Raw genomic sequence first — 24,574 nt, 5'->3', positions numbered from 1 at the left:
GCCAATCTGAGCCACCCAGGTGCCCCGAGACCAATCTTTGAGGACAAACCTGGGAATCCCAGTTTTATGAAATCCTCTCAGGCAATCCTGACGATTGGCTAAGTCTGCATCCCTCTGCATGGTGCTGTAACATTGGCACCTTAGTTTGGCTTCTTGTGTAAAAGGCACCAAAGCAATGGAAATGTTCCCAGTGAGCATCTTTGGAGAGGATCAACTTCAAACATGGGCTTAAAGTAGCATGGTGCAAGCAAGGTTTAACCAGCTGGGACGAGCACCATCTCTGAAGTGAAACTGTTCATCTCTCTGGATTGTTTTCAGAACACAAATGGCTCAGTGAATGATTTCTGCTTCCGAGCTGCTACAAAACTATACATGGCATGCCTCATTTCGATGTTATGTTAAAAGTCTCTTAGAAATCAGGACCTCCAGGGCACCTGGGTGGCTCAGGTCGTGATCCTGGGGTCCAGGGATCAAGTCCTGCACTGGGGTCCCCATGGGGATCCTGCTTCTCCCTCTGCCTGTGTCTCTGCCTCTCTGTGTGTCTCTCATCAATAAATTAAAAAATATCTTAAAAAAAAAATCAGGACCTCTGGCTAATTTCTTTTCTCAGAATTCCTTACTTTCCTCTCTTCTTGAACAGTCCAGTCCTAAAGCCAGGGGGTGGGGTATAGTGAAGTGGGAGTCTGCGTTGGGGCTAGTGGGGAAGCTGTGGAGGCTGAGAGGGGTGCTCCGAGCCTGATGAACAGGTGGTGCTCCTAGGAAGGCTGCCCTGCATGGGTGCCTGAACCTGAGTGGGTGGGTGGGGGGTTGCTACGCAGTGGTGTGTGTCCAGGACTTCTGTGGAGCAGGAGGATCTGGTATGCGGTGTAAGAGCCCGAGCTGGGTGAGGACAGCATCCACCTGGTGGAGTGGGGGCACAGCAGGTGGACTCTGCATTTGCACAGGAATGGGGGAGATATGGTCCAGGAGAATAGGAAGGTAGCAGAGATGGGAGATGACATGTCTACAGGGGACTGGGCAAATAAGTACATTACGGATAATGAAACTGGCTTTCTCAGAAAAGGGAGCTACAAATATAATTAGGGGGAAAACTAGAATATACCCATGGTTTTAAATAGATTTAAATATGAACACACACATAGACACATATATCCATATATAATAGTTGACCCTTGAATACGCGGGGTTTGGGGCAACAGCCCTCCCAATGAAAAATTGCTGTATGACTGGGACTCCCCCCAGACTGAATTATTAATAGCCTGCTGTGGCCCAGATGCCTTACTGGTAACACAGTCAATCAACATGTATTATGTATGTTCTATGTATTATGTACGGTAGTCTTATAATGAAGCTAGAGAAAAAAAGAGAAGAGAAAATACATTGGTAATACTGTACATATATTTATTGAACAAAAATGCAGGATGGGTGGGCCAGGACAGAGGTGGTGGCAGTGAGAGGTCTGGCCCCTGGATGGTGATGTTTCACAGCCTGATGGCCTTGGTGCTGCAGGCAGTGATAGCGACCTGGCAATGCAGTACAGCCGCCCCACCTGCCTGCAGGTGTACCACTGCCGGTGGCGGTGGGCAGCTGTGACCACATCTGAGCCCTCCAGCCTCCTGATGGCTATGGGGCCAGGGTGCTGCTGGGGGGAGGGGGTTGTGCCCTGCCTGGGAGGGGCCCAAGGCCTGCAGCCACCCTAGCACCAGCAGGGAACCCTGATCATAGAGAACTTGGGCGGGGGAGGGATCTAGGGTTTCTGGAGGCTGCTGATGGTCTCCAGGGGTCTCCCAAGGTACTCACAGGGCAGCAGGTATGACCTTTACACCAATTAACTTCAATTTGGTCTGAGAGAATGGGGCAGGCAGTTGTAAATAAATATCCTGTGGCTTTTCCTGTTGACTCTTCAGAACAAAAGTTATATATGAGTGGACCTCGACAGTTCAAACCTATGTTGTTCAAGGGTCAGCAATATGCACACTTTTTCATATATTCCGTAGCTCTGTGTACTCAGATGACTTGAAAATGATACCCCAAAAGCAATGTGTATACACAGACCCTGGAGTTTGGCTTCTAAATATCATTTTCCATGAAAAGGAACCAGGGACCCTTGGAGAAATGGCTCATGACAGGGCTGGGGCAAAAGAAGTTAAAGTTGAGCCTGGAATATATTGTACCAGAAAGGAAGAAAGTGCTCCAAGGTTGAGAATAAGAACACAAAAACCTGTTTCCACAATTTGATCACCCAAGTTAGCAAGAGATTAATTTGATGGTAACAGATTATAACCCAGTGTGTGAGCTAGGAGAGTAACAGATTGTGTCTCATTGAATAACAGGAAACCATGAGTCCATACAGATATAAATACATGAGTAACTTGGAAGTTTGATGAGGAACAGGATATCTATACATTTTTAAAAACATCTCTGCACAAGACATTACCTTACAGAGGAGAAAAGAAGAACTTTGCAACTTTGCAGGGGGAAGTCCCGGCAGACAGCCCCTTAAGTGATTAAAGTGACATCAGTAAAGGGCTAAATAAAACACAGTGAGGTAACCCAAACATCACTTCTGTGACAGTCCTGTCCCAGTTTTTCACAACCCAAATCTTATCACGAAGAAACCAATCAGATGCAAATTGAGAGGCAATTTACAAAATAATTAGTCTACAATCTTCAAAAGTATCCAAAATGTCGTGAATATGCAGGAAAAATTCAGGAACTGTTCCAAACAGACTGAGACTAAAATTAAATCTGTAATCAACTGGATCCTCTGGGACAACTGGACCGATCGGAGAAACTTTTGTCTGAAGACTGGTAGCAGGAATACACCAATGTCTGTTTCCTGATTTCACCTTGTGGTTCCAGGGGAAAGTGTCTTTGCGCATAGGACATAAAGGTCAAGTATTTCAGGGGCGCCAGGCGGCATGGCAACTTACTCTCAAATGGTTCAGAGGGAAAAGTGCTCTGTTCTGATGCGTTTCAGTAATTTTATGATTATTAAAAAATTTTTTTTCAGGGCACCTGGCTGGCTTAGTTGGTAGAGCATCTAACTCTTGATCTTGAGGTCATGAGTTCAAGCCCCACGTTGGATGAAGGAATTACTTAATTTTTTTTTTATAAGGAGAAAAAAATCACAGCTAGATCTGGCCCTGTAACAAATTAAACTCATAATATGAGTGTGTATGATAGAGTGGGGGGATATTATTTTAGAATTATTCAGAACCAAACTGAGAAATGTCATAGATAAATAAACTGATTGGGGGGAAAAAAGGCATGCCACTTTCACGAGTAAAACTTGGACTACTTGTGACTAGAAAAACATATATTCAGCTCTTTTTAAAATAATTTTTAAAAAGCACTCATCAGGTCATAGTAAGTTAGGCTCATTGTTTTCATTTGTGTATGTTTTTGTAATGAAGTGTCCTGGAGAAAACTTTGTTAGATCAGGTCTTATGACTTAGCAAGAAACCCTTAGAAGATGGAATCTCTGGGCCTACCTGGAACTGATGCTTGAGTCATAGGACATGAATCTTGGGGCATTCATGCTCATGATTCAGTGCCCACTCATTGTTATGTACCCCTTCTCCAGACGTTGTATATACTGCTTACATCTTCTTAAAGTCCATCTTGAAAGTAAGCTCCTAGGAATACAGACCTCCTCTAGGTTCTTTTCATCCTGAAGATTTTATTTGGAGACCAGAAGGAAAGATTTTAGAAAAATTTCTTTTAAGTAGTTCTGTTAAGAGCCTAGCATCTAAAACCTCCTTTTCCGTTTAGGGTAAGATGTTCGCTGCCCAGATCAACCCAGATCTCCAAGGCTTAGGAGAATCCTCCTGCTCAGAAGTAGTGTCAGGCATAATTGATTCTTTCTCTTCTCTTCTCTTCTCTTCTCTTCTCTTCTCTTCTCTCCCTTTCTTTTCTTTTCTTTTCTTTTCTTCCTTCCTTCCTTCCTTCCTTTCTTTCTTTCTTTCTTTCTTTCTTTCTTTCTTTCTTTCTTTCTTTCTTTCTTTCCTTCCTTCCTTCCTTCCTTCCTTCCTTCCTTCCTTCCTTCCTTCCTTCCTTCCTTCCTTCCTTCCTTCCTTCCTTCGTTCTTTTTTTAAGTATGAAGCTTTGTGTCTACAGTTTGGTCCTCATTTAACAGCTCTGAATCCAGGGCAGATTGCCCTGGCAAGGCACCATCTTGCATTGCACGCAAAGTATATTTTTCATGTGACAGTAATGATGCTCCTTCCCATAGGCTGCTCCACTGTGATGATGCAGCTGCCCCGAAATCCAATTTTCTGTTGCAGGAAGCACTACACAATGCTCTCTGGTATATGAGTGGGCTCTCCTTCTAATTTTGGATTTTGTGCGTTTTCCTTCCTCTTCGTTTTTGCATCTGAGTACAACTGTGTGATGTAGTTAATGTAGCTCTTAGAGTGGAAAGCTGAAAGAAAAACATGTCAAAGATGACTATTTTGAACAATCCTGCACACATTTATTTGAGACAGTTTGATTACACATGGTATTTTTAAGTTCGTATGTTAATGTCTTAAAAAATCAAATCTGAAATTGATGCATCTCATCAGTGGTCGGAATGCATTGTTATAGTCTGACTTTTTTTTTTAAAAGTCTTCTTACGTAAATGTACTAATAAACCTGAAATAATATAGACATTTCTGCCATTGAAAATACAAAAAAAAAAAATCCACAGTGTAATTCAGCATATTTCAAACTAAAAGTAACAGTAAATGATAAACATAGGGTTGGGGCTGACCACTCAAAGCCCATGTAATTCTATACATAGAGGGTGGAGACAGCTCCAGAGAATGCCCTTTAAGTGAGCAAAAATAGTGAAGTTGAAATGCTGGGTTTGAGGGTGCCAAGGGAAGGAAGATGGAAGTGCAGGTTAGAGCCCAGGAGGAAGAACCATCTCCCACAATCTGTGGCCCAGCCCCGACAGATGGACCTTTCTGGGAAGAGAGCCTTGAGTGAAGGCAGTCATTTTTCCTTTCCTTTCCTTTCCCCTTTCCTTTCCCCTTTCCTTTCCCCTTTCCTTTCCCCTTTCCTTTCCCCTTTCCTTTCCCCTTTCTTTTTTCCTTCCTTCCTTCCTTCCTTCCTTCCTTCCTCCCTCCCTCCCTCCCTCCCTCCCTCCCTCCCTCCCTCAAGAGAGGCACACAGAGGCAGAGACACATGCCAAGGGAGAAGTAGGCTCCCTGCGGGGAACCCAATTCGGGGACTCAATCCAAGGACCCCAGGATTATGACCTGAGCCAAAGACAGACACTCAAACACTGAGTCTCTGAAGTGCCCCACATGTAGTAATTTTCAGCTTTATTAAAGTTGAGATGTTAAGGCTTTCTGCTTGTTCAGCAGCAGGGCCAAGGTCTTTTCTCTCCCTGCTAAAATTTATCATTCTACGCCCACTTTTTGTTCCCCTTGCTAAAAAAAATTGGCATAGGAAACTGTCCAACTAATACATCATACTGACAAAATTCTCCTACTTGTCAGTCAAAGGCAAGAACACTGATGTTCTAGAAAACATATGCAATACCACAGACTCTCTGCTTCTTGCACACTCTTCCCTCCCCCACCCCCAGTTCTCACTGTCTGCCCTCTTGTTCCCCTGCCTGGCTAGTACAATGATTCTTTCCACTTCACACCCCACTAGGTCAAAGCAAAAAAAAAAAAAAAAAAAAGGCAGAGGTGTTGTGAAAGGCCAGCTTCCTACAGAAACCTCAGTGAAAGCAATAAACACTAGCAGCAGAGCTTTTCTGCACATCTTGCAACTCTTGGGAGGTGGCATAAGGTAATTTGCATGGAGGAAACAAAAATGGTGGAAAGGTAGAAGATTCTTGCTTTTCTGGAGCTGCTCTCCACTAGATTTTTGTCAAGAATGAACTCTCTCTCTCTCCTTTTAGAAACTCTTCCTTTCACTTTCTTTACATCTTTTGCTTGAGAAACTACAACGGAGTCATCCAAAAGACCCAAAACGTCTCTGCTTGAATAAGTTAAGTTTTGTGTTCATTTATTCAACACTAACTTATCAAACACTCCATTTGCATAGGCCATGTGTTAGACACTGGAGACACACATAGATAAACCCAGCTACTCACCACCTGGAGGAGTACTGTGGTAGCTAAATCAACACATTAAAAATGACCATAGGGTGTAGGATGTGGAAAGTACCGGATTGTTAAGTTGTATGCAAGATACCCAGGGCACAAGAGGGACACACAGTGCAGGGATGTGCTGGTGTGTGACAGGGAGAACTCTGGGATGGCTTCCCAAAAGGGCATATCTGCAGCCCTAGGAATTTAATGCTTGCTACTTTTCATTTTTGGAAGATGCGCTTATGTTCTACAAGATGATTTGGGTGATTGACTTTCTAGTGCTAAAAATTAGACTTTGATTTTTACCCTCCTCCTTAACGAACAAATTAATGAACCTCGTTTTTCAAATTTGAGGTCATGTAGTTGACTTACTTTGGCCATTTTTCTCTTGGGATGATGTTTCTTCATGATTTGACCTTGATTTGTAACTTTCTAGAGTGTGTTCTGAGATTTCATTTTCTGCAAGAAAAAAAACCGATGTTATTAATTTCTGGTGCCAGACATCACTTATGCATGCAGATGTATGTTTGAATAAGATGATACCTCTGTCTACACAATAGTGGACTTACCACCACCCCCTCCCATACCTCATGTCCTCATTCATTTGGAGAATTCTTTCTGTCCTTTGCTCTGATCCCTCCAAGCACTATGCTGGGCAGTGTAAGAGTTGTGGAAAGCAAATGACAGCAGAGTAGAATCAAGTATTGTTCTTTGGGATGGAATAATTCTGGTAGCCCGTAAAGAACTATGAGGGTAAAGGATTAATGGGAGATTTTGAAACAATACTATGGCATTTGCCTATTGTGCAGGTACAGCTGAAAAGCCAGACCCTGTCTCTAGGTCCATATATGATGAAAGTTAGTCCAACTGAATATATAGACAGATTGACACCAACCTAGGAGACGGTATATTTTTAATAGGGTGAGAGCCATATAAAGAGGTCGTATTTTGCCTTGGGACATAATGAGTTGTCTGCTACTAGAAGTGTTGGAATCCTGCATGGCTAAATCAGCACTGTCCAGCAACACTAGGATGTGAACCACATGTGTAACTTTAAGTTTTCTAGTGGCCATGCTCAAAAAGCAAAAAGAAGCAGATGAAATTAATGTTTACCTAGGAAACCCGATATATTATTATTAGACATTCGTGTGTGTGTGTGTGTGTGTGTGTGTGTGTACTGAGCTTTCAATGTTGGGTGACTATCTTATCCTTTCAGTACCTCTCAAAAGTGATTGCCACATTTCAGGTGCTCAGTAGCCATGTTGTGGCCACTGCACTGGGCAGCATAGGTCTAAATGATCACTCAGAATTAAGGAGGGGATTTAATCCTCGTTCACACTGATGGAATGAATCAAGTAGACAGTTATTCTGGATAACTTTCTAAGGCCCCTTCCAGCGGTGGTACGTGTTGAATCTGTGCATTTTAATAGGTTTCTTCCATGCTAGATAAATTATATAGTTTCCAATGATAACTTTTTCAAAAGGGGTGGCCATATCCCTAGGATATGAACTCCTCAAGAGCGGGGACCTGGTCTCTCTTGGTGACAGAGGTATCCCCAGGGCCTGGAACAGTGCCTGGCACATGAGAGGTGCTCATTGAATGCTTTCTGAATGAATGAATGAATTTTCTACTCAGTATCCTTTTGTGAGTAGGAGCTTTTATAATTTAATATCAATTCCCAGAGCTACCCTAATTTCTCTTGGTTGTACCCTCTTTGATTATAGCCCCTGGAGATTCACATTCTGCATTTACTACCAAACAAGCAATTGCTTATTTGAATGACAACACTTATCAAACATATTGTGCAGCATCTAACGGAAAAGCTTTAGTTGGCAGAGTTTCCTTTGTCCTAGCCAAGTGTTACAGCACCCATCGGTGTCCCATTGGGTCCACTGCCTCTCACCTCTTTTCCACACCACATGTGCTTTCCGAAGCTTCATTATGAAGAGCTGGACGATGATGAAGAGTATAAAGATCAGGAAGGACACGAGTGTGAGCAGCAGAATGCCATTTTTCTTCCGTACCACTCCTAAGTACTGAAGATTGGCTTCTACAGGGAAAATGAAAGGAATTAGACAGTTTTCTTTCTATAGAGAAAATGGAGAGAATTTAGACAGTTCAAAGTTGGTTTGCTATTGTTACTGAGGAATTTGTCTAATACTTTCAAAAGGTTGTATTGGCTGAGAGGCAACTCAGATAAACAGAGAGTCCTACCCTGAAGGGAAAGATGCATGTTATTCATTCTCTGAAAACAAGCCAACAGGCATGCAAACAAAGCAATTCTGTGAGGTGATTTGAAAAATGCTCTTAAGTTACGTAGATATCAAAGCTGTGATTTTTTTCATTCCTAGAGGAAACATGCAAGAATATTGACTTAAATTATAGTCAGGGGACTTAAAGGAGCTGGAAGGAATGGTTTTTCAGCAAGGTGTAGTTAATCAGCAAGAGAGGTTGTTAAGGAGTGTGAAAAACTATACAAATAAAATGAAATTCGTAAATGTTGGCTAGGTTAAATGTGGTTCTACATGAAGGCATTTGGACATAAATTAGGTGAAGTCTTTAAGATCTTTCTAAACCTCACATTCTGATTCTGTGGGCTCCAGTTTTGCCCAGATGTCCTGGCCTTGTCTCAACCAACAAGCAGCTAAGGAGCATTACCTATGTGTAGAACATTGTGCTTGGAGCTGCATAAGACACAGTCCCTGTGATTTAGAGGGTAGTTCCCTCTCTCTACAGAGACAAATAAATTAATCAACAGAATTCATATATCTATGCCAAATTCTAGATCCATATCTGTTAACACCATAATGTGTTCAGGGATTCAGAGGCCAGAGTGGTCCCTGTGTTTGTCAGGAAAGTTCTCAGTGGAGATGTTGGCCTTGGAAGAAGGGTAAGGAGAAGGAAGATGAGGCTCTTCTAATCTTTAGGGGCAGTTCAGGCCAGCGAGGGCCGGGTCAGTCAAAATGAGATGATGTTGTTGGAGAAAAATGTGTGTTCTTGTTGGGACTTTAGAGATAGGACTACAGAGGCAGGGGGTGGAGGACACTCAATGGAGGCTTGGAGGCTCCTGCTCTGCCTGGTAGACTGTGGGAGCCACAGATGTTTTTCTGAACACAGGTGTGCAGAATACAAAAGGATGTTTTGATCATAGTCCTAAAAAAAGGACCACAAGAGAAATTGAAGTTACAGGACTTTGTGCAGGAGATGATGCGGGTCTGGACCAGGGATGGCAGTAAAAGGACTCACAAGTCCTTGGAGATGAGTTGATTTTATATGTGTTTGTGTGTACACACACAAGAGTGAAGGATGACACCAAGGTTTAGGGCCTGTGTAATCATCTGGACAAGCTGATTTTGTAGGAAAAGGTGCTGTTTGGTTTTTAGTGATATTGAGTTCGAGAAGACGGCAGAAGAATTCAGCAACAGGGATGTAGGAGGTGGAATGAATCAGAGATAAATTCTCAGGAGAATGTTCTGGAAATACGGAATTTTTCTTCCTGGTAGCAATAGGAACAACCTTGGGAATAGGTAAACTCTTGAAGAATTCAGTGAAGAATCAAGGATGGAGAAGTCAAGTCAGAAGTAGATCCATATATAAGAAGCCAGAGGAGGAAGGGATGTGTTGATGGACACAGAGGAGGAGTGGTTAGCAAACAGAGACAGAACCAGGCGGAGTACGTCAAGGGAACCAGGACGCAGCTAAGTCAGGAACCCAGGGAGTGATTAACCAATAGAAAGGTCAAGAAAAATGGGGACTGAAAAAAAAAAAAGCCATTGGATTCATTGATTAAGAGGTTAAAATGCCAAGTGTTTATTCTAAATACTGTGGGGGATGCTTACCAGTGGCCAAGTCAGGGTCCTGAGTGGTTTGTTCTTTCTCTTCCTTGTCACTCTCTGTTGTACTAGAATCTTCCATTACTGTGACTAGATTGAAAGAAATGAAGACATGGCATATACCTATGACTATATATGAATAGTGTGTATATATACACGGCCATCCCAAAGCAGCAAAACAGCTTGGGAAATCCAATTAGGTGGTCCTCCTTAAAAAAAACAAAACAAAACAAAACAAAAAAACAAGGAGACCATTTTTGAACTGCTGACTTCTTCCAGAAATAGTTACAAAGGCCAGGCTCATTCTGCCTTATTTTTAAAAGGTAGATGTTGGGATCCCTGGGTGGCGCAGCGGTTTGGCGCCTGCCTTTGGCCCGGGGCACGAACCTGGAGACCCGGGATCGAATCCCACGTCGGGCTCCCGGTGCATGGAGCCTGCTTCTCCCTCTGCCTGTGTCTCTGCCTCTCTCTCTCTCTCTGTGACTATCATAAATAAATAAAAAAGTTAAAAAAAAATTAAAAAAAAATAAATAAAAGGTAGATGTTTGCTGAACACCACCTCTGGGCTCAGCCCCAAGCAGAGCATTTGGTAGGTTTCTCACTGTGGCTCTGAACAGAGGCTCCAAGAGGTTCAGTAAATAAATGGTCTGAAGTCAGGGAGTAAGTAGGCGACAGAGCCAGTGCCGAAGCTCAGCATGCAAAATGTAAACTACTATCTTGCACTTCCTTCCTGAGTCAGGCCCACTCGTGAGAAGGTCTTCAGAACGGTACATGATGATGCCAGAACACTGAAGCCTGGCACCCCAAGCTCTGTGGAAAGAAAACCTAACAGCCTGGGAAGCAGTGATTTTTATGTTGAAAAATAGGATCCTTTGCCATTCAGACCTATGCTTGCCTCTCCCCTTAGAAGGGGCACGTACTGTGATGCTTGTGCTAGGTGAGAGAAGTCACAATTATAAAAGATCTCATTTTTTAAAAAAGATTTTTTATTTACTTATTCATGAGAGACACAGAGAGAGAGGCAGAAACAGAAGCAGGCTCCATACAGGGAGCCCAAAGTGGGGCCCAATGTGGGGCCCAACATTGGACTTGATCCCAGGTCTCCAGGATCACATCCTGGGCCAAAGGCAGGCACTCAACCGGTGAGCCATCCAGGGACCCCTAAAAGATCTTGTTTTCTGATTTGGTTGCTCATCTTCCCAATTCCTGCTCCCACCCCTCTTGGGTCTCTTGCTTTTTAGTCCATTACACAGCGCCACTGTGTGGATCCCTCGGGGATCGAAACCACCCCTTCTACTAGAAATGCGTATTATTAGCAGTAATAAAATCGTAGAAATTGAAAGCTGAAAGGAAATTTCAAAACCATATTAAATCTTATGTTATATATGAAAAAGCAGGGCAGAAAATTGGGTTGTTCAGTGGCGCTGTGAGCCAATTTAAAGACAAGTAGATTCTAAACACGTTTAAAAATATTGGATTATTAAAGCAAGAGATATGGCTGCTCCACTTCAGCTTATTTTCAATTTCCACTGCCCATCAAAACACTGGATGGTACGTATTGTTTTTATCGGTGGTTAAAACCCCCAAACATTTACTTTTAAATGTTATTCCAGATAAAAAAAATTTAAAAACATGATCTGATCCTCAGAACTGTGAACATGATAATGATATGAAAGCACTTATTCCACAGAAGGAAATTCTTATAGACACACTATTTTGAAACAGAAAGGGGCCATGTAGGCATTTATGCCCTTTCTGGATGAGGCTATCTTGCTCAAAACACCGTAACAAACAAATGTATTCATACGTGTGTTTATTCATTTTTATATCATTTTCTGAGTACCTGCTAGTGCCAGATGCTATGCCAAGTAAAATACAAAGATAAATTAAATATATGATCATTGCCTAGGGCTAACCACCTGGTGGGTTCACTGTCTAAAAAACTGGAATTATATCCTGGGCTTTCTAAATTCTGCATTTAGAGCTCAATCCTGTCATCAAAAACTATCTCAGTTTCTTGACAACCAAGGAACTGATGTGCTTTCAGAGGTGATTTTTGTTATTCAACGGCAAAAAGCCCCAAATCTCCAGATCCTGCTTCTTTGCCCTTTGCTGAAACCAAGTCTTTATTTTGTGTTTGGTCTGTTCTGGATGAGAAAACAAAAGAAATGTGTCTCCCCGTAAATGAATTCAACCTTGCCCTTTACCACAGAGGAAATTCAAATGTCACAATCCTGTGTGTGTGTGTGTGTGTGTGTGTGTGTGTATCAAGCAAAACAGCACTGAACCTACAAGGCATTAGTTACCCTGAAGCCCATCCCACTAAGGGAGCGTCCTGGTTTGGAGCTCCTCCAGGACACCACGAAGCTGGAGCCAGGGCTAGGGGTCCCGCGCAGTCTTATTAAAAGTTAAAATTTCAGGGGCATCTGGGTGGCTCAGTGAGTTAAGTGTCCAACTCTTGATTTCGGCTCAGGTCATGATCTCAGGGTCCTGGGATGGAGCCCCGGGTCACACTCCATGGTGGGTGTGGAGCCTGCTTGAGATTCTCTCCCTCTCCCTCTGCCCCGTACCCTACCTCTCTCTCTCCTCTCTTTTTTAAAAAAAATATTAAAAAAAAATCTTAGAAATGAGAATCGGAAAAGTGACCCTTTTCAAGGAGGCATGATTTTTTTTTTTTTAAGTCTTCATGGGTTGACTTACCGGTACTAGCGGGCTGCTGAGGGTCTTGAGAGGATGGGGAGCTTTTCTCCGGGGCATCTGAAGCCGTCTCTTGATCAGTGACTAGGAAAGGGGAAAAACAGAAATCAGCAACTACAGAGAGCAGTTTCACCCACATGGTGCTCAGGACAATAGGCTGGAGAGTATATTTGGCTGCTACCCGCTTGTGGAGGCTCTGCACAAACCTCAGCACTCTGTGCTCTGCAGCCTTTGCTCTGGCTTTTGAATCTGCATCCTGCTGGTTGCCCATCTGCTAGGCTGCTTGGCTGAGAAGTACAGCATGCTGGATCTGGAGCTTGTGTGTTCTCAGTAGCACGCAAAGCTATACGCTGCCTCTCTCTGTCCCCATCTATCCATCAGTCCCTCTGTCTGTCTGTCTCCCTGGTCACCTATCTCCCTCCTTATTGGTTAGGTGGCCTCAGAGTCAGGCGCAGACTGGATTGAATTCTGATGCTGTTAACTTGCCTTCTGCTGAGTAAGTTTGAGCGAGATGCCTAATCTCTTGAGAACTCAGTTTTTCCTTACCTGTAAAATGGAACTACTAATGGCATTTCTTTTGGAGGGTTTTTTTTTTTTGTAAGAATTAATGAGTTAATTCATACAACAGGCTTAGCACAGTGCTTACAAATGTTATTGTATAATGTAATATGATGTTTGGGGCATCTGGGTGGTCCAGCCAGTTAAGCATCCTACTCTTGATTTTGGCTCAGGTCATGATCTCAGGGTTGTGAGATCGAGTCCCGCATTGGACTCCATGCTGGGCATGGAGCCTGCTTAAGATTCTCTCTCTCCCTCTCCTCCTGCCCCTCCCCCTTCTCTCTATATAAAACAACAACAACAAAAAAACAACCAAACAAAAAAACCCCTAATGTTTGGGAATGATTCTAGAATTCAGCTTAACATAGATTTGACCAATGAATAGGCCTGCAACCAGGTAATATATAGAAAAGGTGCCTGAAATTTTATAAATATTGATACTGATATGAGACAGGTGGGTAATATCTTTATGGAATCTGAGAGTGCGTCTCAGCTTTTTATTTTATCAAATAATTTTCTGTGGTTTTGAAACCTTACTTTCTTAATAAAGCATTTAAAAATTTTGGAAACTATAAAAATGCCAGAGTTGCATGCAAGAGCTCTGAGAAAAGGAAGACCCACCAGTAAGGAAACGATAGAGAAATAGTAATTTAGACTCTAAGGCTAAAATGAGCTCTGTGACCACAAAGATGCCAGAGGAAATTGAAGAGAGAGCTACTGGCAATGGAAAGAGGGGAAAGTTTGAAAGCTACTTTGAAGTACTGGAGGCAAATTATAAGAAGAGCACAATATGGGAAATATTGGGGTCACAAAGAAAAATTATCAATAATGATCAAGATCTTCTGGAGTAATATAGATGGTACGATATGAATTCAGATAATTATATACTTTTGTACAAAAGAGGAGATACACATGAGTTCATATTTACTTTGATTTATCCTCACGATCAACAAACTAGTGAATAGATTCAATTAGACTGAATTTTGTTTTGATTAAGTGGCTACTGGTGCATTATGATTGCTCTCTCTAGTTGGTTAGAATGTTTTAGGCTTTTGCTATCTAATACAGCATCCACTAGCTACACTATTTAAACTTAAATTAATACAAATTAATTTTTTTTGATACAAATTAATATTAAAAATTTAGTTGCTCAGTTGCACCAGCCTCATTTCCATTTTGAAAAACCTGTATCCACCACTGTGAGCTTGATAGCTTCTAAATGCTTAGATTGCTGATGAGCTCAGTGATGATATTAATGAGTGGGATGGATTTTGATAGTGAAATGTGTCAACATTTGAAAGATCTGTATAAATCAGTAAATTGATATTTTCCAAACGACCAAAGCACGATGTTACAAAATCATGCCTGGACAAAAGATTTATCCAAAGTGCAAGTTTGTCAAATAACTTTAATGTCACAAGAGTATGAAAGTTCATTGATAGAATTCCAGAGTCCATATAGCAACTAACCTTTCAGAAATCACCTCTTGTTGAATTTTAGGGTAGTATCAAAGAAGAAAATCCACAATTATCTGAAAAGTGTGTTAATATACTACCTATTTGTGTGAGGCTATATTTTTGTATATATTTCAAGCAAAACAACGTATTGCAAGAGATTGAATGCTGAAGTTATGAGGATGTAATTTTTAAAGATTTATGTATTTTAGAGAGAGCATAAGTGGGAGGGGCAGAGGGAAAGGGAAAGAGAATCTCAAGCAGACTCCACGCTGAGCACAGAGCCCAACATGGGGCTTGATCTCAGGACACTATGATCACAACCTGAACCAAAACCAAGAGTCAAACGCTCAACCAACTGTGCAACCCAGGTGCCCTGAACCTAATTATTTTCTATTAAGCCAGATACCAAAGAGATTTTCAGAATGAAAAACAGTGCCATTTTTTTCGCTAATATTTTGCTGTTGCAAAATAGTTATTTTTTCCACACAAATATACTATTTGTGTTTATATGTAGTGGACTAATTATTTGTTAAATATATAAGTATTCACACTTTTTTTCCAGTTTTAATTTCTAATATGTAAATATTGACAGATACAATTCACATAAATAAAAATTCTTTGGGGTCCTCAATTATTTGTAGGAGTGTAGAGGGGTCCTGAAGTCAGTAAGTTTGAGAATTGTCACTCAAGTTTTTGTTTTTATTTCACCTCCAGTTAAGTAATAGGAAATCAAGATCCCTCATGTTGGAACACTAAATAAATGAAGTAAATCATTTTGAGGAGGGTCTGATTCTATTCCTGTTCTGTTCTCTTTCTCCAAGCATCACACTTTCACAATATCTAAGTGTGGGTTTTTCAAAGGAAGACACTACTCATAGCCCCGGATATGATGCTTACATTTTCCCAGGTCCTACCATGCAGAGTGTGGGAAGGAAAGGGGTCAGAATCCTTACTTGTAAATGTGTTTTAAAGCACCTCTCAGCTAATCAAACTTTTTAAACTCATTGGATGAACAAAACGTGTGTAATATCTGTATGTCAGTGTAATAGTTTGCCAAAGGGAAAAAAGCTGTAAACAAATGGAAGCCACCGATAGCTGATACTGAAGTTGCTCTTTGAATACTTATGGAGATCTTGGCAGTGGGTGCTAAGTAATCGATAGATCAGAAATAAAAGTCAAGTCTTATTCTAATTAGAAGCATCTTATGGCTGGGATTTTGAGTCCTACAGAACCATGGCCATAATGGAGAAGAAACTGTCATTTCCACTCAGGAGTAATTTTTGTAGATGGCCTGAACAATAGCTAAAAAGTAAAAAATTATAATATATATATATATATATTTTTTTTTTCCAGCATCATTGGTTCTCTTGTTTAAGAATCTGAATGTCTGGGGCACCTGGGTGACTCAGTCGGTTGAGCGTCTGACTCTTGGTTTCAGCTCAGATTATGATCTCAGGGTTGTAAGATTAAGCCCTGCGTCAGGCTCCATGCTCGATGGGAAATCTGCTTGAGATTCTCTCTCTCCCCCTTCCCCATGTGTTCTCTCTTTCTCTCTCTCTCCCTCTCTCAAATAAATCTTAAAAAAATAATAATAACCTGAATATTTTTCAGAAGCATGCCCCGCATGCACTATGCTCCACTGACCACAGAGGCTAGAGGGGAACAGTGAAGGAGCGGCAGGACTCTCTGCATCAGATGACAGTAGCCAGCCCAGGGTAGGGGGCCCCAGGCTTCTAGAGGCAACTTCCTCAAAACTTGCTACTTTTGGTTTGAGAAAGTGACTGATGGAAAGCATGTGGTGGTGAGAGGGGAGCTGTTAGCCACAGCAGCAACCCCCACAGGGCTGCAGGGCGCTTTTCCCATGATGGCATTCTCCTTAATTAGTGTCTTGCATGAGCAGTTATTTCATGTAGAGCTTTCTCAACAAACATATCCTCATCCAGCTCCCTCCTTCACTAGTGTGAGTGAATCCTTGCACTTCAGGAATTCTTTTTACACTGAGTAGCACCTTACAAATAACAGAGGTCAGAGTCTTATTAATTATAGATGTGTGATTCATGGTACTTCTTATTAGATACTTCTTGGATCAAAAAGTTTTCTAGGGGCACCTGGGTGGCTCAGTCAAGTGTCTGACTCTTGATTTTTGACTTAGGTCATCATCTGAGGGTTATGGGATCGAGTCCTGCCTCAGGCTCTGTGCTGGGCAAAAAGTCTGCTTGAGATTCTCTCTCCCTCTGCCCCCACCCCCTCACAATTTCTCTCTATTTTTTAAAAAAAGAGAAAGTTTTCTAGAGTTTAAAAATTATTATTATTTTATTATTATTATTATTATTATTATTTGCTTTTGGTGAAGAAATTGCAGAACCCATTCTGAAAATGGAGGCAATTCTTCTTCACATTTACCATTTGGCATTTTATGTGTTAGTATTTGTTCTCCCCAGAATATTAACATGGTTAAACTAAAATCTGCACAAACAGTCATTAACAAAATATATCTAAAGAGTAATTGTGGCTTAATTTGACTGTGTGAGTCTTTTATATTAACATAAAGTGACGCCAGCAAGTTTAGATTTATTTCAATCACTGTTATCTCCTTTTGGGTTGACTACAAAGATAAAGCACAGAGGCCATCTGAAGCACAGATACCTCTCTGAAAACATGACTGCAATAAAACTGTTGAAGGCCGAGTTATGCCAGCTGTCACTACCAAAAAGGAATCATGACACTATTTGCATATGGCGCCCTGCTAGGCTTTCTGCACAACTGGGGTTCTGAATGTTGGAACAGGTGCATTCTAGCACACAGCTGGAGAAATTTTAATCATTAAAGGAATTTGCTGCTAAGGAGAGCTTTGTGGACAGTGATCTCACTCTGAAGGACTCTTCCCATTCCATTTAATTTTGTTTGATAATGTAATGTTAGGGTAAATTAAAAATGATTAAAGACCGTCATTCATTCTTCTTACCCAAATCTTCAAATCGGAAAGGTGCTACCAGTTTTCTTCCCTGTAGACCTTTGTGTCGGATGATGCAGTTCACTGTTGAGTTTTTGCCATATGTGTGGACTCTGAGGAGGCTGCTGCTATTACATTTCTTCCCATCCATTTCAAATTCATGGTGGGTTTCACCTATGGAGCAAGTTAAAGAGATGTATGAGGTTGTGGCTACGTAATACCACTGGGTGTGTTTAGTTCTCTCAGGGACCAACGGCTGGGACATCTTGGCAAAGCTGTTAGACTTTTTTTTTTTTAAGTTGTTAGACTTCTAAGCTCATTCTAGCTTCAGCCAGCAACCTCGTACACACTTGGCCCTCGTCACAGAGGGAAGCAGGTGAATAACAGTGGTTAGGTTGGTATAAACCTTCACTGCTGAAAAAAAAAATTCCAAAGCTTATTGTGGTTACATAAGGACAGCCTGATGTTGTCAAACACAAAGATCCAAGACTTTACTCAGGTTGAATGAATAAGGCAAATGAAAGAAGAGGTCTTATAATGGTGTAGAATTGGCACTGGACCAAACCTCTCTCTATGTAAAATCCAATGTAACATATGTTACAATGTCAGCAAACTATAAACAGTTCTGAAGTAGTTAACCTGCTTCAGTCCATTGAACCCTGCTTCAATCTACTCAGAGTTTAGATTCTTTCTCCATAATATATGTTTATTGAGGGTATGACATTGTAGTGTATAAGGAGGATCTTACCTATTCCAATACACAAGCATCATGTTAAATGTATTTTCAATTTTATGTCTGCTAACAAGTTCATGCGGAGGTAATAGTTGTACCTAGATATGAACTTTTGTTGAATTTTAAGAAGCTATAATATTCCATTTTAAGTTTCTACTCTAAGTATACATATGTAATCACATTATTTGTGATAGGCTTTCAAGACGAAAGCATAATCTTGTTTGGCTATAAAGATAATTTGTCCGGAGAAGAACTGAAGAGTTATTGAGTGTTGTTTTCGGGCACCTAATGCCACCAGAGGGTGCCAGAGGATTTAAAAATTCCTTGGAAATGTAAGTAGGATGGAAAACAAAGGAGGAAAGAGAACCAGCTCCCCACTTACCATAGAGCTCTATGTCATTCCCTAAAATCCATGTTATCTGCGGAGGGGGCTTACTTCTCACAGTGGAGCATCTAAGTGTAACGTGTTCCTTTCCATTTTGCGTTCTGATAACTGAAGCTTCCAGGGTTGGCATGGAAGGTGTTGCTGGAAGAGAATTGATTTTTCTGTGCTCAGTTAGCTGGTCTACATATCCCAGGAAAGCATGGAATCTAATAATCTAAAGGGATCGTTGTACCATATGGTCTAAATAATGGGCATTTTTTGTTTTTAAACTTGATCTTTCTCAGACTATAGTTTAAAGGGCTTTTAGGTACTTGTAAAGCTACCTTGGTCACATTGCTGGTTACCCAGTGTATGATTAGTCCCTGGAAATTCCCAGTAATACAACAACAATTTTTACATTTGATGTATGACTGTAGTTGATTGGTAGAGCACTAGGTGAGGAGTACAGACCTGAATTCTAGGTCCACCTGTGATTGCAAGAACTATTGTATGTCCCTCAACATCCTGGTGGGTCTGTTTCCTTGTCTGTGACACGACGGAGTTGGTTTATGAGTTGGCTGCTATGGTTCTAGACTTTTCTGAGTGTATGATTCACCTCGAGGTGAGTTAGTTCTGTTCCCTGCTAACATCAAAGATGCATTTCTCTTATAAAGGGCCCATCTGTCCTTTTTTTTTTTTTTTCCTACTCCTGTCTTGGAAATAGAGTTGACCCTTGACACAATGTGGACGTTAGAGGTGCTGACACCTCCCCTGACCACTGCACAGTTGAAAATCCTTGTGTAACTTTTGACTTGTTGATGGGAAGCCTTACCAATGACATGAACAGTTGATTAACACATATTTTGTATATGTATTCTGTACTGTGTTCTTACAACAAAGCCAGCTAGAGAAAAGAAGATGTTATTAAGAAAATCACAAGGAAGAGAAAATACATTCATAGTACTGGACTGTATTTATCGAAAAAAATTGCATATAAGTGCACCTGCACAATTTAAACCTGTGTGGTTCCAGGGTCAAGTAGGCTAACTTCCTCCTCTTTCCCATTCTACTTCACACTTTGGTCCAGGCCTGCACCCTTTCACACTGATTTGCTCATTTATCTGCCATTGAGATTGCAAAGTCAGCTCCAAGTGTGCGCTGGATGCATTCGATGCTGACAGTACAAATATGGAAAAGATAAAGCCCTTTGAGAAGCTAACAGTGTGATAGACTCAGCCCCTAAGCTGTTAGTTAAAGGATCATGTGTTAAGGGCAGGGAAAGAGGTACGAGTGGAGTGGCACAAGAGCCCAGAAGGGCACGCAAGCAGCGTGAGCCAGAGTGCTATGAGGGGTGGCCAGGAGGATGAGTTGAGTCACACTGGTTCTCAAAACCCCTAGGGAGCCGTTCCTTCCCAGATACTTTGTCTCCGTGCCTTTACTTTATAGCAGGCCCCCCGCTGTATTCATCCAACAGGAGAAGCCTGAGACACTCACTTGTGATATGTGAAATTGCATCACTTAGAGATTAACAAAAAGCAATGTTTATAATTGATCTGGTCCGTCACAAAAAGCAGAAAAGTAAAGAGGGTAAGACTGATGCCAAACAGGGAGGCCTGGGTGGCCCAGTGGTTAAGCGTCTGCCTTCAGCTCAGGGTGTGATCCTGGGGTCCTGGGATCGAGTCCTGCATCCAGCTCCCTGCATGGAGCCTGCTTCTCCCTCTGCCTATGTCTCTGCCTCTCTCTGTGTGTCTCTCATGAATAAATAAATAAAATCTTAAAAAAAAAAAAAAAAGACTGATGCCAAACACAGCCGAGCATCCAAAGAACTGAGCGAGTCCCAGGCAATCAGGATTCCGTCACTTCCTACCCACACCTCCCAACCCCACATCCCACTGGAAGAGGGGAACTGGCTTCGGCAGAGGACGTGAGCCAAGTGTCCGGTGCAGTTACATCTGAATTCATTCAATCTTAGGATATGCTGTTGTGGGGTTCACCTTTATTTACATGCATGTTTTGCCTTCCTAAACTCATGTGCCCACCCCCCTGGGCAGAGATGTGCCTGGTTCCTCTTTGATTCCCTGGAGCTTAGCACCGTGCCTGGGTGCATCGTAGCAGCTTATCACCTATCAATTCTCCTTTCTCTTAGTCTCCGAGACAGGAAACTTAGTTCATGCCAAGGGCAAATTTCACAGAGTCACATTTTAATCTAGGGCTCGCCAGTCAAAATGCTCCTTTCCGTTTTTCCTTTCAACAAAAGATGGTTGGAGGTGCCCTAGAAAATGCTCTGCGCTAGGCAATATTTCTAAGTAAAATGTTAAGTCTGAGAACGATCTGTCCTGTTCCTAAGTCTGTTGTTCCCGTGCGGGGGTTTGCTGGCTGTCAGGCACCTACCTAGCACCATCACTTTTACTTCCTTTGTTCTCACGGAGTTACTGTAATGTAAGCACTTGTACACGCCTTCATCCCGCTGGCTGACGTTAAGCACGCTGATGGAGAGCTGATTGGTGGAGTGGTGAAGAAGCTGGTATTTGGAATTTTGTAAAGCTGGACAAGAGGGGGGGAAAAAGAGCTGTTAGGAAGAAAGCGATCTGAGGAATCTAATCTCTCAGTGGATTGATTATTTGCAGGAATGGCTTTTGAATTTCACACTTCGACAGAACAAATGTCCCATCTTCGATTGAGCTGCCTTCCAAATCCTAGTGTTCCCAGCTGGATGCCTCTCAATAGCTTGACATTAGTTTAGGAAATGAAATATTTTGATACTGGGACCTGTGAAATAGACCATTTGCTTTATTTGTGCACGTAGGAGATTAACCCGATGCTGGTGAATGGTTCGGGTTGCAGGAGGATTAAATTTTCTTTTCTTTTTTTACATTACAAAAAATGCCCCATTAGACTTACCTCTTTGAAATCTGATTGATCTGAGGTTGTCTTGTCAAGATGGATGTGAAGAGTGGATGATAAATGTATGGCTATCCATTACTCCATTTGGGTGCTTTTTATTTTTAAAGGTTTTAAGTAACCTCTACATACAATGTGGGGCTCGAACTCACAACCCCGAGAGCAAGAGTCAGTCTCAGGCTCTACTGACTGAGCCAGCCAGGCACCCCCTTTTATTTTTAATTTTTTAGAGGTCTATTATTAGTTGAAGTTTCCTAAATATTTTTTTAAAAGATTTTATTTATTTATTTGAGAGAGAGAGAGAGAGATATCTCAAGAGAGAGCATGAGCAGGGGGTGAGGGAGAGGGAGAAGCAGGCTCCCTGCTGAACAGGGAAACTTGACATGGGGCTTGATCCCAGGACCCTGAGATCATACATGACCTGAGCCGAAGGCAGACAATCAACTGAGCCACCCAAGTGCCCCTATAGTTTCCTAAAGATATAGCAAGTGTTGAGGGTGGGGTTGTTGCTGTTTGTTTGATTCTATATCTCAGGTCTTAGGTCCCTTAACAAATCAGAGGCTCCTGAAATGACTGTTTTTCTCTCTCTCTCTCTCTCTTTCTTTCAACTTTAGTATATGTGCTGCTGAATCAAGTACTCTCTTCCTTTCATTCTCTTCATTTCTCCTTCCTTCCTTCCTTCCTTCCTTCCTTCCTTCCTTCCTTCCTTCCTTCCTTCCTTCCTTCCTTCCTTCCTTCCTTCCTTCCTTCCTTCCTTCCTAGGTTTATAACATAAACAAGCCAAAAATAGTTAAACCTTGAGTGGCTGACCAAGGAAGGTTGTTTCTCATCTGAACTAATGGTTGTGTGTCCTTTGACACTGATGTTACCCGGGCTAGAATTCAGGCATTCTCAGCCTCAGCACATTGACTTTGAGTCCATAATTCTTGGTTGTGGGAGCTACCCTGTACACCTGAAGATATCTAGCAGCAATCCTGGCCTCTGCTCCTTAGATGCCAGACCACCCCCTGCCTTTTTCCAGTTACAACAATCCAAACTCCCTCCAGACATTGCCAGATGTCCCCTTGAAGGCAAGAATGACCCTCAGTTGGATATCACCGAGTTCAATCAAGGTATTCTACTGCAGAAATTTGACAGTGCTCATCTCCTCAGTTTATTAAAAACCAAACTGAAACACGAGAAAGCATTATTTAACAGGAATGATCTCTACTCAAAGTTTTTCTCTCAGAACAATTCACATCTACTTACTTTATTGGAATCTACTATGAATAGTTTACTTAGCTTGAAATATATGGTTAGCTTACATTGAACATAGTGATATTTAATAATGTTTCATGCAGAGGGGTGCCTGGGGGGCTCAGTAAGCTTCTGACTCTTGGTTTTCACTCAGGTCATGATCTCAGGGTCCTGGGATTTATGCTCAGTGCAGAGTCTGCTTGAGATTTTCTCTCCCCCTCTCCTTCTGCCCCTCCTACTTATGCTCTCTCTCTCTCTAAATAAATAAATCTTAAAAAAAATAATGTTTCATACCATATCAAGTTTTTTAGAGGCTCTACTTCTACAAGGCACAATGAAATTCTCTGTTTCAGAGACTTTTCCAAGCATTTGGCAGTTCAGAATATTAAATGGAGATTTACAATGGTCTCATTATGAAGGGGAGGGCTTAGTGAAATCCTGCCCAAAGAGATGAACTAAAGAGACTTTTAAAAATCCCTTTCCAAAAAAAAAACCCGTTCCTTCAGAAAATAACCCCAAAACCCTTTGTGACTGTGTGAGATGATGGATGTTAGCTAGACCTCCTGTGGTGATTATTTTGCAGTATATATGAAATATCAGATCATTTTACACCTTATACAGTATTACCTGTTTATTAGATCTCAATAAAACTAGGGGCTGGGGGAAGAGTCCCTTTCCCTCTCAGACATCTGGGACTCAGTGTGTATTTGTGAAAATAGGAACGTGTGCTCTCTCTTCCAAAGTCTATGTCCTGTCCATTCCTCAGGTGCTCAGGGATCTTGCTTTTGTGTTGAGACCAGCAGGAGAAAAGGCAATATCTGGAAGGGAGCTTTGTGATGGGACTTTGAATTGCACAGATGAAAAACGAAGCAGCTGTCTCCAGATGTGGGGCGATTGTGTTAGCTGCTCGAGGACAAAAGGCCTCCGGTTAGTCTGCGGCCTGTCTGTCATTGGTGCTGCTGGCAGTTTCATGGCTGCTGAGTACAAGAGTGACGTGGCAGTGAGGTGTGGGCAAGGAAATGTGCTTTGTAACTTGAGCCCCCTTTACTAACCATTCTGGTGGGGTTTCCATTTCAGACTTCCTGTCAGAAAAAGCAGCTATGTGTAAAATGATAGGCCTCTGAGTGTGATCCCCATGTAATAGTAGGTGGGCCAAGCCCACCTTTTGGGTGACTCATGCTGGTTTCTATCCCACCAACTTGTCTGTCTGGAAAATCCCTCAGGTTGAGGTCTGGTGGCTATTTTTTTTTTCTTTCACTTACCAGGATGCTCATTTAAAAAAATGGTGAACCCTGACGGGGCCAGCCACTGCAGGGAGATGGTCTTCTCTGGAGAAACAACACAGTTGAGAGTGAGCGTCTGGCCTTCCTCCACAGTGACTGTTTCCGTGTGGTTAGTCAGAAAGGCTTCTGCAGAGAAAGAGAATTGGGGACGGTCAGGCTGGCATGGGCCAAGACACTTCCAAGCTGAGCCAAGGTCGTCTTCTCAACACAACCCATGGATTCATTCTGTCATTCATTACATACTTTTTTTTTTTTCCCCCAGAGAGCAAGAGTGAGCAAGCAGGGAAAGAGGCGCAGAGAGAGAGAGAGAATCTTAAGTAGTCTCCATGCTCAGCATGGAGCCCAAGGTGGGGCTTGATCTCATGACCCGAGCCAAAATCAAGAATCAGATACTTAACCAACTGAGCCACCCAGGGGCCCCCTCATAACATACTTCCTAGAGAAACAAAACATAAATCAGTATAAAGGAG

The 24,574-nt window shown here is 42.0% G+C and overlaps 1 protein-coding gene across 1 annotated transcript in view; it reads right to left on the bottom strand.

The window, feature by feature from the left end:
* Positions 1-3,914: 3,914 nt before the first annotated feature.
* The window catches only part of CRTAM (cytotoxic and regulatory T cell molecule), a 30,747-nt gene continuing 10,087 nt past the window's right edge, over positions 3,915-24,574 (bottom strand). The window contains exons 3-11 of the mRNA XM_072822417.1: positions 24,084-24,230; positions 21,076-21,228; positions 18,703-18,846; positions 17,600-17,761; positions 12,623-12,703; positions 9,929-10,012; positions 7,993-8,139; positions 6,461-6,547; positions 3,915-4,423 (exon numbers count right to left, since the gene is read on the bottom strand). Of these exons, the coding sequence (XP_072678518.1) occupies positions 4,293-4,423; positions 6,461-6,547; positions 7,993-8,139; positions 9,929-10,012; positions 12,623-12,703; positions 17,600-17,761; positions 18,703-18,846; positions 21,076-21,228; positions 24,084-24,230 (1,136 nt within the window). The 3' untranslated portion in view covers positions 3,915-4,292. The remainder of the gene's footprint in view (positions 4,424-6,460; positions 6,548-7,992; positions 8,140-9,928; positions 10,013-12,622; positions 12,704-17,599; positions 17,762-18,702; positions 18,847-21,075; positions 21,229-24,083; positions 24,231-24,574) is intronic.

The sequence above is a fragment of the Canis lupus genome, chromosome 3 (assembly GCF_048164855.1).
Source record: "Canis lupus baileyi chromosome 3, mCanLup2.hap1, whole genome shotgun sequence".
Lineage (NCBI taxonomy): Eukaryota > Metazoa > Chordata > Mammalia > Carnivora > Canidae > Canis > Canis lupus.
Note: the sequence above shows the minus strand (reverse complement) of the source record. Positions and strands in the feature narration are given on the sequence as shown.